The sequence below is a fragment of the Coregonus lavaretus genome, assembly GCF_964263955.1.
Source record: "Coregonus lavaretus genome assembly, chromosome: 30".
Taxonomy (NCBI): domain Eukaryota; kingdom Metazoa; phylum Chordata; class Actinopteri; order Salmoniformes; family Salmonidae; genus Coregonus; species Coregonus lavaretus.
This window is the reverse complement of record NC_140017.1, coordinates 36,807,513-36,822,529: the sequence shown is the minus strand read 5'-3', so window position 1 is coordinate 36,822,529 and position 15,017 is coordinate 36,807,513. Positions and strand designations below refer to the sequence as shown.

Below are 15,017 nucleotides of genomic sequence, written 5' to 3'. Positions count from 1 at the left end.
AACACAGCCCTGGGGGAGGGAGGGTGGGGAGTTACAACACAGCCCTGGGGGGGAGGGAGGGGAGTTACAACACAGCCCTGGGGGGGAGGGAGGGGTGGGGAGTTACAACACAGCCCTGGGGGGAGGGAGGGGAGTTACAACACAGCCCTGGGGGGAGGGAGGGGTGGGGAGTTACAACACAGCCCTGGGGGGGAGGGAGGGGAGTTACAACACAGCCCTGGGGGGAAGGAGGGTGGGGAGTCACAACACAGCCCTGGGGGGAGGGAGGGTGGGGAGTTACAACACAGCCCTGGGGGGGAGGGAGGGGAGTTACAACACAGCCCTGGGGGAGGGAGGGGAGTTACAACACAGCCCTGGGGGGGAGGGAGGGTGGGGAGTTACAACACAGCCCTGGGGGGAGGGAGGGGAGTTACAACACAGCCCTGGGGGAGGGAGGGAGGGGAGTTACAACACAGCCCTGGGGGGGAGGGAGGGTGGGGAGTTATAACACAGCCCTGGGGGGAGGGAGGGGAGTTACAACACAGCCCTGGGGGGAGGGAGGGTGGGGAGTTACAACACAGCCCTGGGGGAGGGAGGGGAGTTACAACACAGCCCTGGGGGGAGGGAGGGTGGGGAGTTACAACACAGCCCTGGGGGGAGGGAGGGGAGTTACAACACAGCCCTGGGGGGAGGGAGGGGAGTTACAACACAGCCCTGGGGGGAGGGAGGGGAGTTACAACACATCCCTGGGGGGAGGGAGGGGAGTTACAACACAGCCCTGGGGGGAGGGAGGGGAGTTACAACACAGCCCTGGGGGGGAGGGAGGGGAGTTACAACACAGCCCTGGGGGAGGGAGGGGAGTTACAACACAGCCCTGGGGGGAGGGAGGGGAGTTACAACACAGCCCTGGGGGGGAGGGAGGGTGGGGAGTTACAACACAGCCCTGGGGGGGGAGGGAGGGTGGGGAGTTATAACACAGCCCTGGGGGGAGGGAGGGGAGTTACAACACAGCCCTGGGGGAGGGAGGGGAGTTACAACACAGCCCTGGGGGGGAGGGTGGGGAGTTACAACACAGCCCTGGGGGGGAGGGAGGGGAGTTACAACACAGCCCTGGGGGGAGGGAGGGTGGGGAGTTACAACACAGCCCTGGGGGGAGGGAGGGGAGTTACAACACAGCCCTGGGGGGAGGGAGGGTGGGGAGTTACAACACAGCCCTGGGGGGAGGGAGGGAGGGTGGGGAGTTACAACACAGCCCTGGGGGAGGGAGGGTGGGGAGTTACAACACAGCCCTGGGGGGGAGGGAGGGTGGAGAGTTACAACACAGCCCTGGGGGAGGGAGGGTGGGGAGTTACAACACAGCCCTGGGGGGGAGGGAGGGGAGTTACAACACAGCCCTGGGGGGGAGGGAGGGTGGGGAGTTACAACACAGCCCTGGGGAGAGGGAGGGGAGTTACAACACAGCCCTGGGGGGGAGGGAGGGGAGTTACAACACAGCCCTGGGGGGGAGGGAGGGTGGAGAGTTACAACACAGCCCTGGGGGAGGGAGGGTGGGGAGTTACAACACAGCCCTGGGGGGGAGGGAGGGGGAGTTACAACACAGCCCTGGGGAGAGGGAGGGGAGTTACAACACAGCCCTGGGGGGGAGGGAGGGTGGGGAGTTACAACACAGCCCTGGGGGGGAGGGAGGGGAGTTACAACACAGCCCTGGGGGGAGGGAGGGGGAGTTACAACACAGCCCTGGGGGAGGGAGGGAGGGGAGTTACAACACAGCCCTGGGGGGGAGGGAGGGTGGAGAGTTATAACACAGCCCTGGGGGGAGGGAGGGGAGTTACAACACAGCCCTGGGGGGAGGGAGGGTGGGGAGTTACAACACAGCCCTGGGGGGAGGGAGGGGGAGGGAGGGGAGTTACAACACAGCCCTGGGGGGGAGGGAGGGGAGTTACAACACAGCCCTGGGGGAGGAGGGTGGGGGTTACAACACAGCCCTGGGGGAGGGAGGGAGTTACAACACAGCCCTGGGGGGGAGGGAGGGGAGTACAACACAGCCCTGGGGGAGGGAGGGGAGTTACCAACACAGCCCTGGGGGGAGGGAGGGGAGTTACAACACAGCCCTGGGGGGAGGGAGGGGAGTTACAACACAGCCCTGGGGGGGAGGGAGGGAGGGGAGTTACAACACAGCCCTGGGGGGAGGGAGGGGAGTTACAACACAGCCCTGGGGGGGAGGGAGGGGAGTTACAACACAGCCCTGGGGGGAGGGAGGGGAGTTACAACACAGCCCTGGGGGAGGGAGGGGAGTTACAACACAGCCCTGGGGGGGAGGGAGGGGGAGTTACAACACAGCCCTGGGGGGGAGGGAGGGGAGTTACAACACAGCCCTGGGGGGGAGGGTGGGGAGTTACAACACAGCCCTGGGGGGAGGGAGGGGAGTTACAACACAGCCCTGGGGGGAGGGAGGGTCGGGGAGTTACAACACAGCCCTGGAGGGGGAGGGAGGGGAGTTACAACACAGCCCTGGGGGGAGGGAGGGTGGGGAGTTACAACACAGCCCTGGGGGAGGGAGGGAGGGGAGTTACAACACAGCCCTGGGGGGAGGGAGGGTGGGGAGTTACAACACAGCCCTGGGGGGGAGGGAGGGTGGAGAGTTACAACACAGCCCTGGGGGAGGGAGGGTGGGGAGTTACAACACAGCCCTGGGGGGGAGGGAGGGGAGTTACAACACAGCCCTGGGGGGGAGGGAGGGTGGGGAGTTACAACACAGCCCTGGGGAGAGGGAGGGGAGTTACAACACAGCCCTGGGGGGGAGGGAGGGGAGTTACAACACAGCCCTGGGGGGAGGGAGGGTGGAGAGTTACAACACAGCCCTGGGGGAGGAGGGTGGGGAGTTACAACACAGCCCTGGGGGGGAGGGAGGGGAGTTACAACACAGCCCTGGGGGGAGGGAGGGGGAGTTACAACACAGCCCTGGGGGAGAGGGAGGGGAGTTACAACACAGCCCTGGGGGGGAGGGAGGGTGGGGAGTTACAACACAGCCCTGGGGGGGAGGGAGGGGAGTTACAACACAGCCCTGGGGGGAGGGAGGGGAGTTACAACACAGCCCTGGGGGGAGGGAGGGTGGGGAGTTACAACACAGCCCTGGTGGGAGGGAGGGGAGTTACAACACAGCCCTGGGGGGGAGGGAGGGGAGTTACAACACAGCCCTGGGGGGAGGGAGGGTGGGGAGTTACAACACAGCCCTGGGGAGAGGGAGGGGAGTTACAACACAGCCCTGGGGGGGAGGGAGGGGAGTTACAACACAGCCCTGGGGGGGAGGGAGGGTGGAGAGTTACAACACAGCCCTGGGGGAGGGAGGGTGGGGAGTTACAACACAGCCCTGGGGGGGGAGGGAGGGGAGTTACAACACAGCCCTGGGGGGGAGGGAGGGGAGTTACAACACAGCCCTGGGGAGAGGGAGGGGAGTTACAACACAGCCCTGGGGGGGAGGGAGGGTGGGAGTTACAACACAGCCCTGGGGGGGAGGGAGGGGAGTTACAACACAGCCCTGGGGGGAGGGAGGGGAGTTACAACACAGCCCTGGGGGAGGGAGGGTGGGGAGTTACAACACAGCCCTGGTGGGAGGGAGGGGAGTTACAACACAGCCCTGGGGGGGAGGGAGGGGAGTTACAACACAGCCCTGGGGGGAGGGAGGGGAGTTACAACACAGCCCTGGGGGGAGGGAGGGGAGTTACAACACAGCCCTGGGGGGGAGGGAGGGTGGGGAGTTACAACACAGCCCTGGGGGGAGGGAGGGTGGGGAGTTATAACACAGCCCTGGGGGGAGGGAGGGGAGTTACAACACAGCCCTGGGGGAGGGAGGGTGGGGAGTTACAACACAGCCCTGGGGGGAGGGAGGGGAGTTACAACACAGCCCTGGGGGAGGGAGGGTGGGGAGTTACAACACAGCCCTGGGGGGAGGGAGGGGAGTTACAACACAGCCCTGGGGGAGGGAGGGTGGGGAGTTACAACACAGCCCTGGGGGGAGGGAGGGGAGTTACAACACAGCCCTGGGGGGAGGGAGGGTGCGGAGTTACAACACAGCCCTGGGGGGGAGGGAGGGGAGTTACAACACAGCCCTGGGGGGAGGGAGGGAGGGGAGTTACAACACAGCCCTGGGGGGGAGGGTGGGGAGTTACAACACAGCCCTGGGGGGGAGGGAGGGTGGGGAGTTACAACACAGCCCTGGGGGGGAGGAGGGGAGTTACAACACAGCCCTGGGGGAGGGAGGGAGGGGAGTTACAACACAGCCCTGGGGGGAGGGAGGGTGGGGAGTTACAACACAGCCCTGGGGGGAGGGAGGGTGGGGAGTTACAACACAGCCCTGGGGGGGAGGGAGGGGAGTTACAACACAGCCCTGGGGGGGAGGGAGGGTGGGGAGTTACAACACAGCCCTGGGGAGAGGGAGGGGAGTTACAACACAGCCCTGGGGGGGAGGGAGGGGGAGTTACAACACAGCCCTGGGGGGAGGGAGGGTGGAGAGTTACAACACAGCCCTGGGGGAGGGAGGGTGGGGAGTTACAACACAGCCCTGGGGGGGAGGGAGGGGAGTTACAACACAGCCCTGGGGGGGAGGGAGGGGAGTTACAACACAGCCCTGGGGGAGAGGGAGGGGAGTTACAACACAGCCCTGGGGGGAGGAGGGTGGAGAGTTACAACACAGCCCTGGGGGGGAGGAGGGGGAGTTACAACACAGCCCTGGGGGGGAGGGAGGGGGAGTTACAACACAGCCCTGGGGAGAGGGAGGGGAGTTACAACACAGCCCTGGGGGGGAGGGAGGGTGGAGAGTTACAACACAGCCCTGGGGGGAGGGAGGGGAGTTACAACACAGCCCTGGGGGAGGGAGGGTGGGGAGTTACAACACAGCCCTGGGGGAGGGGAGGGGAGTTACAACACAGCCCTGGGGGGAGGGAGGGGAGTTACAACACAGCCCTGGGGGAGGGAGGGTGGGGAGTTACAACACAGCCCTGGTGGGAGGGAGGGGAGTTACAACACAGCCCTGGGGGGGAGGGAGGGGAGTTACAACACAGCCCTGGGGGGAGGGAGGGTGGGGAGTTACAACACAGCCCTGGGGAGAGGGAGGGGAGTTACAACACAGCCCTGGGGGGGAGGGAGGGGAGTTACAACACAGCCCTGGGGGGGAGGGAGGGTGGAGAGTTACAACACAGCCCTGGGGGAGGGAGGGTGGGGAGTTACAACACAGCCCTGGGGGGGAGGGAGGGGAGTTACAACACAGCCCTGGGGGAGGGAGGGTGGGGAGTTACAACACAGCCCTGGGGGGAGGGAGGGGAGTTACAACACAGCCCTGGGGGGGAGGGAGGGGAGTTACAACACAGCCCTGGGGAGAGGGAGGGGAGTTACAACACAGCCCTGGGGGGGAGGGAGGGTGGGGAGTTACAACACAGCCCTGGGGGGAGGGAGGGGAGTTACAACACAGCCCTGGGGGGAGGGAGGGGAGTTACAACACAGCCCTGGGGGAGGGAGGGTGGGGAGTTACAACACAGCCCTGGTGGGGAGGGAGGGGAGTTACAACACAGCCCTGGGGGGGAGGGAGGGGAGTTACAACACAGCCCTGGGGGAGGGAGGGGGAGTTACAACACAGCCCTGGGGGGAGGGAGGGGAGTTACAACACAGCCCTGGGGGGGGAGGGGAGGGTGGGGGAGTTACAACACAGCCCTGGGGGGAGGGAGGGTGGGGAGTTATAACACAGCCCTGGGGGGAGGGAGGGAGTTACAACACAGCCCTGGGGGAGGGAGGGTGGGGAGTTACAACACAGCCCTGGGGGGAGGGAGGGGAGTTACAACACAGCCCTGGGGGAGGGAGGGTGGGGAGTTACAACACAGCCCTGGGGGGAGGGAGGGGAGTTACAACACAGCCCTGGGGGGAGGGAGGGTGGGGAGTTACAACACAGCCCTGGGGGGAGGGAGGGGAGTTACAACACAGCCCTGGGGGAGGGAGGGTGCGGAGTTACAACACAGCCCTGGGGGGAGGGAGGGGGAGTTACAACACAGCCCTGGGGGGAGGGAGGGAGGGGAGTTACAACACAGCCCTGGGGGGAGGGTGGGGAGTTACAACACAGCCCTGGGGGGGAGGGAGGGTGGGGAGTTACAACACAGCCCTGGGGGGAGGGAGGGGAGTTACAACACAGCCCTGGGGGAGGAGGGAGGGGAGTTACAACACAGCCCTGGGGGGAGGGAGGGTGGGGAGTTACAACACAGCCCTGGGGGGAGGGAGGGAGGGGAGTTACAACACAGCTCTGGGGGGAGGGAGGGTGGGGAGTTACAACACAGCCCTGGGGGAGGGAGGGAGGGGAGTTACAACACAGCCCTGGGGGGAGGGTGGGGAGTTACAACACAGCCCTGGGGGGGAGGGAGGGGAGTTACAACACAGCCCTGGGGGAGGGAGGGGAGTTACAACACAGCCATGGGGGGAGGGTGGGGAGTTACAACACAGCCCTGGGGAGAGGGAGGGTGGGGAGTTACAACACAGCCCTGGGGGGGAGGGAGGGGAGTTACAACACAGCCCTGGGGGGGAGGGAGGGTGGGTAGTTACAAAACAGCCCTGGTGGGGAGGGAGGGGAGTTACAACACAGCCCTGGGGGGGAGGGAGGGGAGTTACAACACAGCCCTGGGGGGAGGGAGGGGAGTTACAACACAGCCCTGGGGGAGGGAGGGGAGTTACAACACAGCCCTGGGGGAGGGAGGGGAGTTACAACACAGCCCTGGGGGGGAGGGAGGGGAGTTACAACACAGCCCTGGGGGAGGGAGGGGAGTTACAACACAGCCCTGGGGGAGGGAGGGGAGTTACAACACAGCCCTGGGGGGAGGGAGGGTGGGGAGTTACAACACAGCCCTGGGGGGAGGGAGGGGAGTTACAACACAGCCCTGGGGGGAGGGAGGGGAGTTACAACACAGCCCTGGGGGAGGGAGGGTGGGGAGTTACAACACAGCCCTGGGGGGAGGGAGGGGAGTTACAACACAGCCCTGGGGGGGAGGGAGGGGAGTTACAACACAGCCCTGGGGGAGGGAGGGGAGTTACAAAACAGCCCTGGGGAGAGGGAGGGGAGTTACAACACAGCCCTGGGGGGAGGGAGGGGAGTTACAACACAGCCCTGGGGGGGAGGGAGGGGAGTTACAACACAGCCCTGGGGGAGGGAGGGGAGTTACAACACAGCCCTGGGGGGAGGGAGGGGAGTTACAACACAGCCCTGGGGGGGAGGGAGGGTGGGGAGTTACAACACAGCCCTGGGGGGGAGGGAGGGTGGGGAGTTATAACACAGCCCTGGGGGGAGGGAGGGGAGTTACAACACAGCCCTGGGGGAGGGAGGGGAGTTACAACACAGCCCTGGGGGGGAGGGTGGGGAGTTACAACACAGCCCTGGGGGGGAGGGAGGGGAGTTACAACACAGCCCTGGGGGGGAGGGAGGGGAGTTACAACACAGCCCTGGGGGAGGGAGGGTGGGGAGTTACAACACAGCCCTGGGGGGAGGGAGGGTAGTTACAACACAGCCCTGGGGGGAGGGAGGGTGGGGAGTTACAACACAGCCCTGGGTGGAGGGAGGGAGGGTGGGGAGTTACAACACAGCCCTGGGGGAGGGAGGGTGGGGAGTTACAACACAGCCCTGGGGGGGAGGGAGGGTGGAGAGTTACAACACAGCCCTGGGGGAGGGAGGGTGGGGAGTTACAACACAGCCCTGGGGGGGAGGGAGGGGAGTTACAACACAGCCCTGGGGGGAGGGAGGGTGGGGAGTTACAACACAGCCCTGGGGAGAGGGAGGGGAGTTACAACACAGCCCTGGGGGGGAGGGAGGGGAGTTACAACACAGCCCTGGGGGGGAGGGAGGGTGGAGAGTTACAACACAGCCCTGGGGGGAGGGAGGGGAGTTACAACACAGCCCTGGGGGAGGGAGGGTGGGGAGTTACAACACAGCCCTGGGGGGAGGGAGGGGAGTTACAACACAGCCCTGGGGGGGAGGGAGGGGAGTTACAACACAGCCCTGGGGAGAGGGAGGGGAGTTACAACACAGCCCTGGGGGGGAGGGAGGGTGGGGAGTTACAACACAGCCCTGGGGGGGAGGGAGGGGAGTTACAACACAGCCCTGGGGGGAGGGAGGGGAGTTACAACACAGCCCTGGGGGAGGGAGGGTGGGGAGTTACAACACAGCCCTGGTGGGAGGGAGGGGAGTTACAACACAGCCCTGGGGGGGAGGGAGGGTGGGGAGTTACAACACAGCCCTGGGGAGAGGGAGGGGAGTTACAACACAGCCCTGGGGGGGAGGGAGGGGAGTTACAACACAGCCCTGGGGGGGAGGGAGGGTGGAGAGTTACAACACAGCCCTGGGGGAGGGAGGGTGGGGAGTTACAACACAGCCCTGGGGGGGAGGGAGGGGAGTTACAACACAGCCCTGGGGGGGAGGGAGGGGAGTTACAACACAGCCCTGGGGAGAGGGAGGGGAGTTACAACACAGCCCTGTGGGGGAGGGAGGGTGGGGAGTTACAACACAGCCCTGGGGGGAGGGAGGGGAGTTACAACACAGCCCTGGGGGGGAGGGAGGGTGGGGAGTTACAACACAGCCCTGGGGGGGAGGGAGGGGAGTTACAACACAGCCCTGGGGGGAGGGAGGGGAGTTACAACACAGCCCTGGGGGAGGGAGGGTGGGGAGTTACAACACAGCCCTGGTGGGAGGGAGGGGAGTTACAACACAGCCCTGGGGGGGAGGGAGGGGAGTTACAACACAGCCCTGGGGGAGGGAGGGGAGTTACAACACAGCCCTGGGGGGAGGGAGGGGAGTTACAACACAGCCCTGGGGGGGAGGGAGGGTGGGGAGTTACAACACAGCCCTGGGGGGAGGGAGGGTGGGGAGTTATAACACAGCCCTGGGGAGAGGGAGGGGAGTTACAACACAGCCCTGGGGGAGGGAGGGTGGGGAGTTACAACACAGCCCTGGGGGAGGGAGGGTGGGGAGTTACAACACAGCCCTGGGGGGAGGGAGGGGAGTTACAACACAGCCCTGGGGGGAGGGAGGGTGGGGAGTTACAACACAGCCCTGGGGGGAGGGAGGGGAGTTACAACACAGCCCTGGGGGGAGGGAGGGGAGTTACAACACAGCCCTGGGGGGAGGGAGGGTGGGGAGTTACAACACAGCCCTGGGGGGAGGGAGGGGAGTTACAACACAGCCCTGGGGGGGAGGGAGGGGAGTTACAACACAGCCCTGGGGGGAGGGAGGGGAGTTACAACACAGCCCTGGGGGGGAGGGGGGGGAGTTACAACACAGCCCTGGGGAGAGGGAGGGTGGGGAGTTACAACACAGCCCTGGGGGGAGGGAGGGGAGTTACAACACAGCCCTGGGGGGAGGGAGGGGAGTTACAACACAGCCCTGGGGGGAGGGAGGGGAGTTACAACACAGCCCTGGGGGGGAGGGAGGGTGGAGAGTTACAACACAGCCCTGGGGGGAGGGAGGGTGGGGAGTTACAACACAGCCCTGGGGGGAGGGAGGGAGGGGAGTTACAACACAGCCCTGGGGGAGGGAGGGGAGTTACAACACAGCCCTGGTGGGAGGGAAGTGGAACTTGGCACACTGTTTCAGACAGACATGGTCAAGTGAAATAGTTTATTTAAAAACGTGAGCTGTGTCTGAAGTCTTATTTCACTACAGGTCTTACCCTCTGTCTCTCTATAGGGAGAGCTTGTGGTGTGTAAGAGTTGGGCTGGTCTCCCTTCTTGTCAACTTTCACGGGCATCCACAACCCCGGGTCTGTCTGGGTGGACCGGTCCGAGAGCGCAGAGTCATCCCCGTTACCCCGAGTGGACCGGTCCAAGTCCCTCCTATTACGGTTGTTACCCCAATTACTGTTACCCCCGGGGAAAACAAAGGTGGTATCGTCCGATGAACCTGTTTGGACACACACCGCAGGACCTCATTATTATAGGGAATATAACAAACAGTCAGTCAGTCACTAGCAGTAGGTTGATGTGATAGAGTGCCAGTCACTGTAGTGCCAGTCACTAGCAGTAGGTTGATGTGATAGAGTGCCAGTCACTGTAGTGCCCGTCACTAGCAGTAGGTTGATGTGATAGAGTGCCAGTCACTAGCAGTAGGTTGATGTGATAGAGTGCCAGTCACTAGCAGTAGGTGATGTGATAGAGTGCCAGTCACTAGCAGTAGGTTGATGTGATAGAGTGCCAGTCACTAGCAGTAGGTTGATGTGATAGAGTGCCAGTCACTGTAGTGCCAGTCACTAGCAGTAGGTTGATGTGATAGAGTGCCAGTCACTGTAGTGCCAGTCACTAGCAGTAGGTTGATGTGATAGAGTGCCAGTCACTAGCAGTAGGTTGATGTGATAGAGTGCCAGTCACTAGCAGTAGGTTGATGTGATAGAGTGCCAGTCACTAGCAGTAGATGATGTGATAGAGTGCCCGTCACTAGCAGTAGGTTGATGTGATAGAGTGCCAGTCACTGTAGTGCCAGTCACTAGCAGTAGGTTGATGTGATAGAGTGCCAGTCACTGTAGTGCCAGTCACTAGCAGTAGGTTGATGTGATAGAGTGCCAGTCACTAGCAGTAGGTTGATGTGATAGAGTGCCAGTCACTAGCAGTAGGTTGATGTGATAGAGCGGGCCTTACTCCAGCTGTTAGCCTTGGTTAGGATGTCTGGGACAGGGGTGAGGGCTGAGGCAGGGGTGCCAGGACAGGACCCAGCATAAACCCTGTCCCTCTTCACACACTGCATCCCACACAGGTCCTGGCAGTGTCTGTGACAGTTTACCCCACAGTCTGATGGGGGGGAGGGAGGGAGAGGGAGAGAAAAGGTGGTAGAGAGGGGAGTGAAAGAGGGGGGGGGGGGGGGGGGTAAGTAGAGGGGGTAGAGAGTGAGTTTAGAGAGATAGATGCAAGTCATATCTACTTTTGGTGCAGGAATATTAATGTATTCTAAGGCAGGGGTTCCCAAGCTTTTTCATTCAGGCCCCCCTTCCAGCGTTGGGGAACATCCCGCGCCCCCGCCAACCCACCCCCCCTGCACGCGCCTCGTCTATTTCTATGGGCACAAGCACTGTTCATGACACAAATTGTTCACACCCCTCTTGTTGGCGGAGAGAAAATGTTGCAGGTTTAATGTTTATTTCCTGCAGTTCTACACATTTTGTCATGGGGTGAAGAGAACATTTTGCCGTTTTAAAGCTAATTTTCTTGCAGTTCTATACATTTCGCCATGTCTAATGTGTATTCATGTGATATTTGAGTAAATCAAACATTACTACAAAATCTATGGGCTAAAAAAAACCTAAAGAAACAGTCATTAGCTGACAGGGGCTAGTTGATCTGGACATTTCTGACAAGTTATAAATAGCTCTCTAAGATGTGCAATGACTGACATGACAAGAGGAACACTGATGATGCAATACCCAATTTCGAAATTGTACCTTGTGCATTCTACTATTACAACTTTCAAGAGTACGTTGAAGCCGGACTGAGTTTATAAAGAAAGAAAAAATAATTCCGCTGTTGTGTGAAGTTTAGATAAGGTATCTTACCTCGACAGTGGAAGCCCTGCTTGATGACTCCCCACAGCTACAACAGAGCAGGACACAATAGAGCAGGAATTAGATGGTTTGTGACCAACCTCAGCTAAATCACACAGCTTTAACAACATCGAACTCAATGCAATACCCACAAAGCCTCCACAAGTGTCACAGAAGGTGGGTCGCTTGTACGTGGTCTCGTGGAAGTTGTGAACGTTCTTGAAGTTGTATCCCAGTTTGGCACAGACAGACATCCCCCTCATAAAGTAGGAGCTGATCTGCTGACGACTGATCTCTCCCTCTCTGGAAAGGAGGGAGAGAGGGAGGGATGGAAGGAGAAAGAGAGAGTGACGGATTGAAAGTTAGTGACAGATCGTGAAAGTTAGAGACAGATTGTGCTTAAGAAGAGAGTTCACACATCCAACTGTGGCACAGGAGCTTGACCTGACATGACTATTCTCTCTCTCTCTCCTCTCTCCTCTCTCTCTCACCTGTCACTGTCATTGTTGCAGAAGGAGAAGGGGAAGTTAGCTGCTATCTTCTTAAAGTCCTCCAGAGAGATGTATCCATCCTGGTTCAGGTCGTAGTTCTTCATGATGGACTGCAGAGGTCAGCAGAGACAATATGTTCATTCTGTGGTACGGCTGGTAGAGGTAGACGGGGCGACCATAGAGATGTATAGAGATCTCACCTCGGAAATAACCCCATTTTTTTGCATGGACATTGCCATAGAGTGCTTCCACCATTTTAAAGTAGTAAACCGGGTTTGGGAGCGATCAATCAATGATCAGAGCATTTGTCTTCTTCAAATAGCGGAGGTGCGTAAAGATGGCGTCCTCCATGCACTTAACACAAATGCCTCGTTTGCTAAGTTTGCCGTATTGTACATTTCTCTGTTACTCTTTTTTTGTATCGGCATTAGGACAGTATATTTCAGCTCAATAGACGGACCAATTAAACAAAAAAATAATATATATACAGTGCATTCGGAAAGTATTCAGACCCCTTGACTTTTTCCACATTTTGTTAGGTTACAGCCTTATTCTAAAATTGATTAAATTGTTCCCCCCCCCCCCCTCATCAATCTACACACAGTACCCCATAATGACAAAGCAAAAACAGGTTTTTAGACATTTTTTAAAATGTAATCTTTCCCTCGATGCTGACTAGTCTCCCAGTCCCTGCCACTGAAAAACATACAGTCAGAATCGAGGGAAAGATTACATTTTTTTTAAATGTCTAAAAACCTATTTTCGGTTTGTCATTATCGGGGTATTTAGTGTAGGTTGACAAGGAATATTTTTTATTTCATTCATTTTATAATAAGGCTGTAACGTAACAAAACGTGGATAAAGCCAGGGGGTCTGAATACTTTCTGAATGCACTGTATATATATTTTAGGAATTTGGTTGAGTTTTTGACAACTGGTATCATATGAACACACATAAGTGTGTGGAATTGCAGGAAATACGTTTTAAAACTGGTATTTTTTTCTCTCTGGGGTGTCAACAGGTGTTTCTCTCTGGGGGTTTGTTACTGCGCTGATAAATTACAATATCCATCCGGACCTTTGCCACCTAGGAAATGTGTGTGACCGGACCTTCTCAAATAGTACTTGCTCACCCCTGGTATACATGATTCCAATTTTAGCTCCACGATGCTGCCTAGCTGATTAATCTTTTATGTAAAAAAAAATCTGTTGATAGTCCCAGTCGGTATTAGATAGAAGGCCTGCCTGTTGGGAAAAACAACCTGTGGTTACCTAGGTTACCTTTGGCTCACAGCAAAAACGTAAACCTTTTCAAACGCAATTTTCTTGTTGTTTTAGTCAATTGCAAAACTACATTTTAAGAAAGGTACATGTCTAAAGATTACTTTTCAACATTGCCTGCTCCAGAGCGTACTGAACAGAAATATAAACGCAACATGCAACAACTTCAAAGATTTTACTGAGTTCCAGTTCATATAAGGAAATCAGTCCATTGAAATAAATTCATTAGGCCCTAATCTATGGATTTCACATGACTGGGAATACAGATATGCATCTGTTGGTCACAGATACCTTTCAGAAAAAAGTAGGGGCGTGGATCAGAAAACCAGTCAGTATCTGGTGTGACCACCATTTGCCTCATGCAGTGCGACACATCTCCTTCACATAGAGTTGATCAGGCTGTTGATTGTGGCCTGTGGAATGTTGTCCCACTCCTCTTCAATGGCTGGGCGAAGTTGCTGGTTATTGGCTGGAACTGGAACACGCTGTCTTACACGTGGATCCAGAGCATCCCAAACATGCTCAATGGGTGACATGTCTGGTGAGTATGGAGGCCATGGAAGAACTGGGACATTTTCAGCTTCCAGAAATAGTGTACAGATTCTTGTTACATGGGGCCGGGCATTATCATGCTGAAACATGAGGTGCTGGCGGCAGATGAATGGCACGACAACGGGCCTGCCTGCCCATACCATAACCCCACGCCACCATGAGGCACTCTGTTCACAACGTTGACATCAGCAAACCACTCGCCCACACAACACCATACACATGGTCTGCGGTTGTGAGGCCGGTTGGACGTACTGCCAAATTCTCTAAAACGAAGTTGGAGGTGGCTTATGGTAAAGGAATGAACATTCAATTATCTGGTAACAGCTCTGGTGGACATTCCTGCAGTCAGCATGACAATTGCACGCTCCCTCAAAACTCGAGACATCTGTGGCATTGTGTTGTGTGACAAAACTGCACATTTTAGAGTGGCCTTTTATTTGGCCCCAGCACAAGGTAATGATCATGCTGTTTAATCAGCTTCTTGATATGCCACACCTGTCAGGTGAATGGATTATCTTGGCAAAGGATAAATGCTCACTAACAGGGATGTAAACAAATTTGTTCACAACATTTGAGAGAAATAAGCTTTTTGTGCGTAGGGAACATTTCTGGGATCTTTTATTTCAGCTCATGAAACATGGGACCAACACTTCACATGTTGCATTTATATTTTTGTTCAATGTAGAAAAACGTAATATTGTATACAGCTACAAGTAGTGAGTGGAGTTACAAACAGACTATAGAGCTACAAGTAGTGAGTGGAGTTACAAACAGACTCTAGAGCTACAAGTAGTGAGTGGAGTTACAAACAGACTAAACAGTTACAGTGGGGGAAAAAAGTATTTAGTCAGCCACCAATTGTGCAAGTTCTCCCACTTAAAAAGATGAGAGAGGCCTGTAATTTTCATCATAGGTACACGTCAACTATGACAGACAAAATGAGAAAAAAAAATCCAGAAAATCACATTGTAGGATTTTTAATGAATTTATTTGCAAATTATGGTGGAAAATAAGTATTTGGTCAATAACAAAAGTTTCTCAATACTTTGTTATATACCCTTTGTTGGCAATGACACAGGTCAAACATTTTCTGTAAGTCTTCACAAGGTTTTCACACACTGTTGCTGGTATTTTGGCCCATTCCTCCATGCAGATCTCCTCTAGAG

The 15,017-nt window shown here is 57.8% G+C and overlaps 1 protein-coding gene across 1 annotated transcript in view; it reads right to left on the bottom strand.

Annotated features, from left to right (window-relative positions):
• rasgrp4 (RAS guanyl releasing protein 4) overlaps nt 1-15,017 on the bottom strand; it is an 86,900-nt gene that overhangs the window by 23,345 nt on the left and 48,538 nt on the right. The window contains exons 13-17 of the mRNA XM_084148543.1: nt 12,020-12,129; nt 11,681-11,831; nt 11,541-11,577; nt 10,633-10,782; nt 9,672-9,901 (exon numbers count right to left, since the gene is read on the bottom strand). Coding sequence (XP_084004669.1) covers nt 9,672-9,901; nt 10,633-10,782; nt 11,541-11,577; nt 11,681-11,831; nt 12,020-12,129 — 678 coding nt within the window. The remainder of the gene's footprint in view (nt 1-9,671; nt 9,902-10,632; nt 10,783-11,540; nt 11,578-11,680; nt 11,832-12,019; nt 12,130-15,017) is intronic.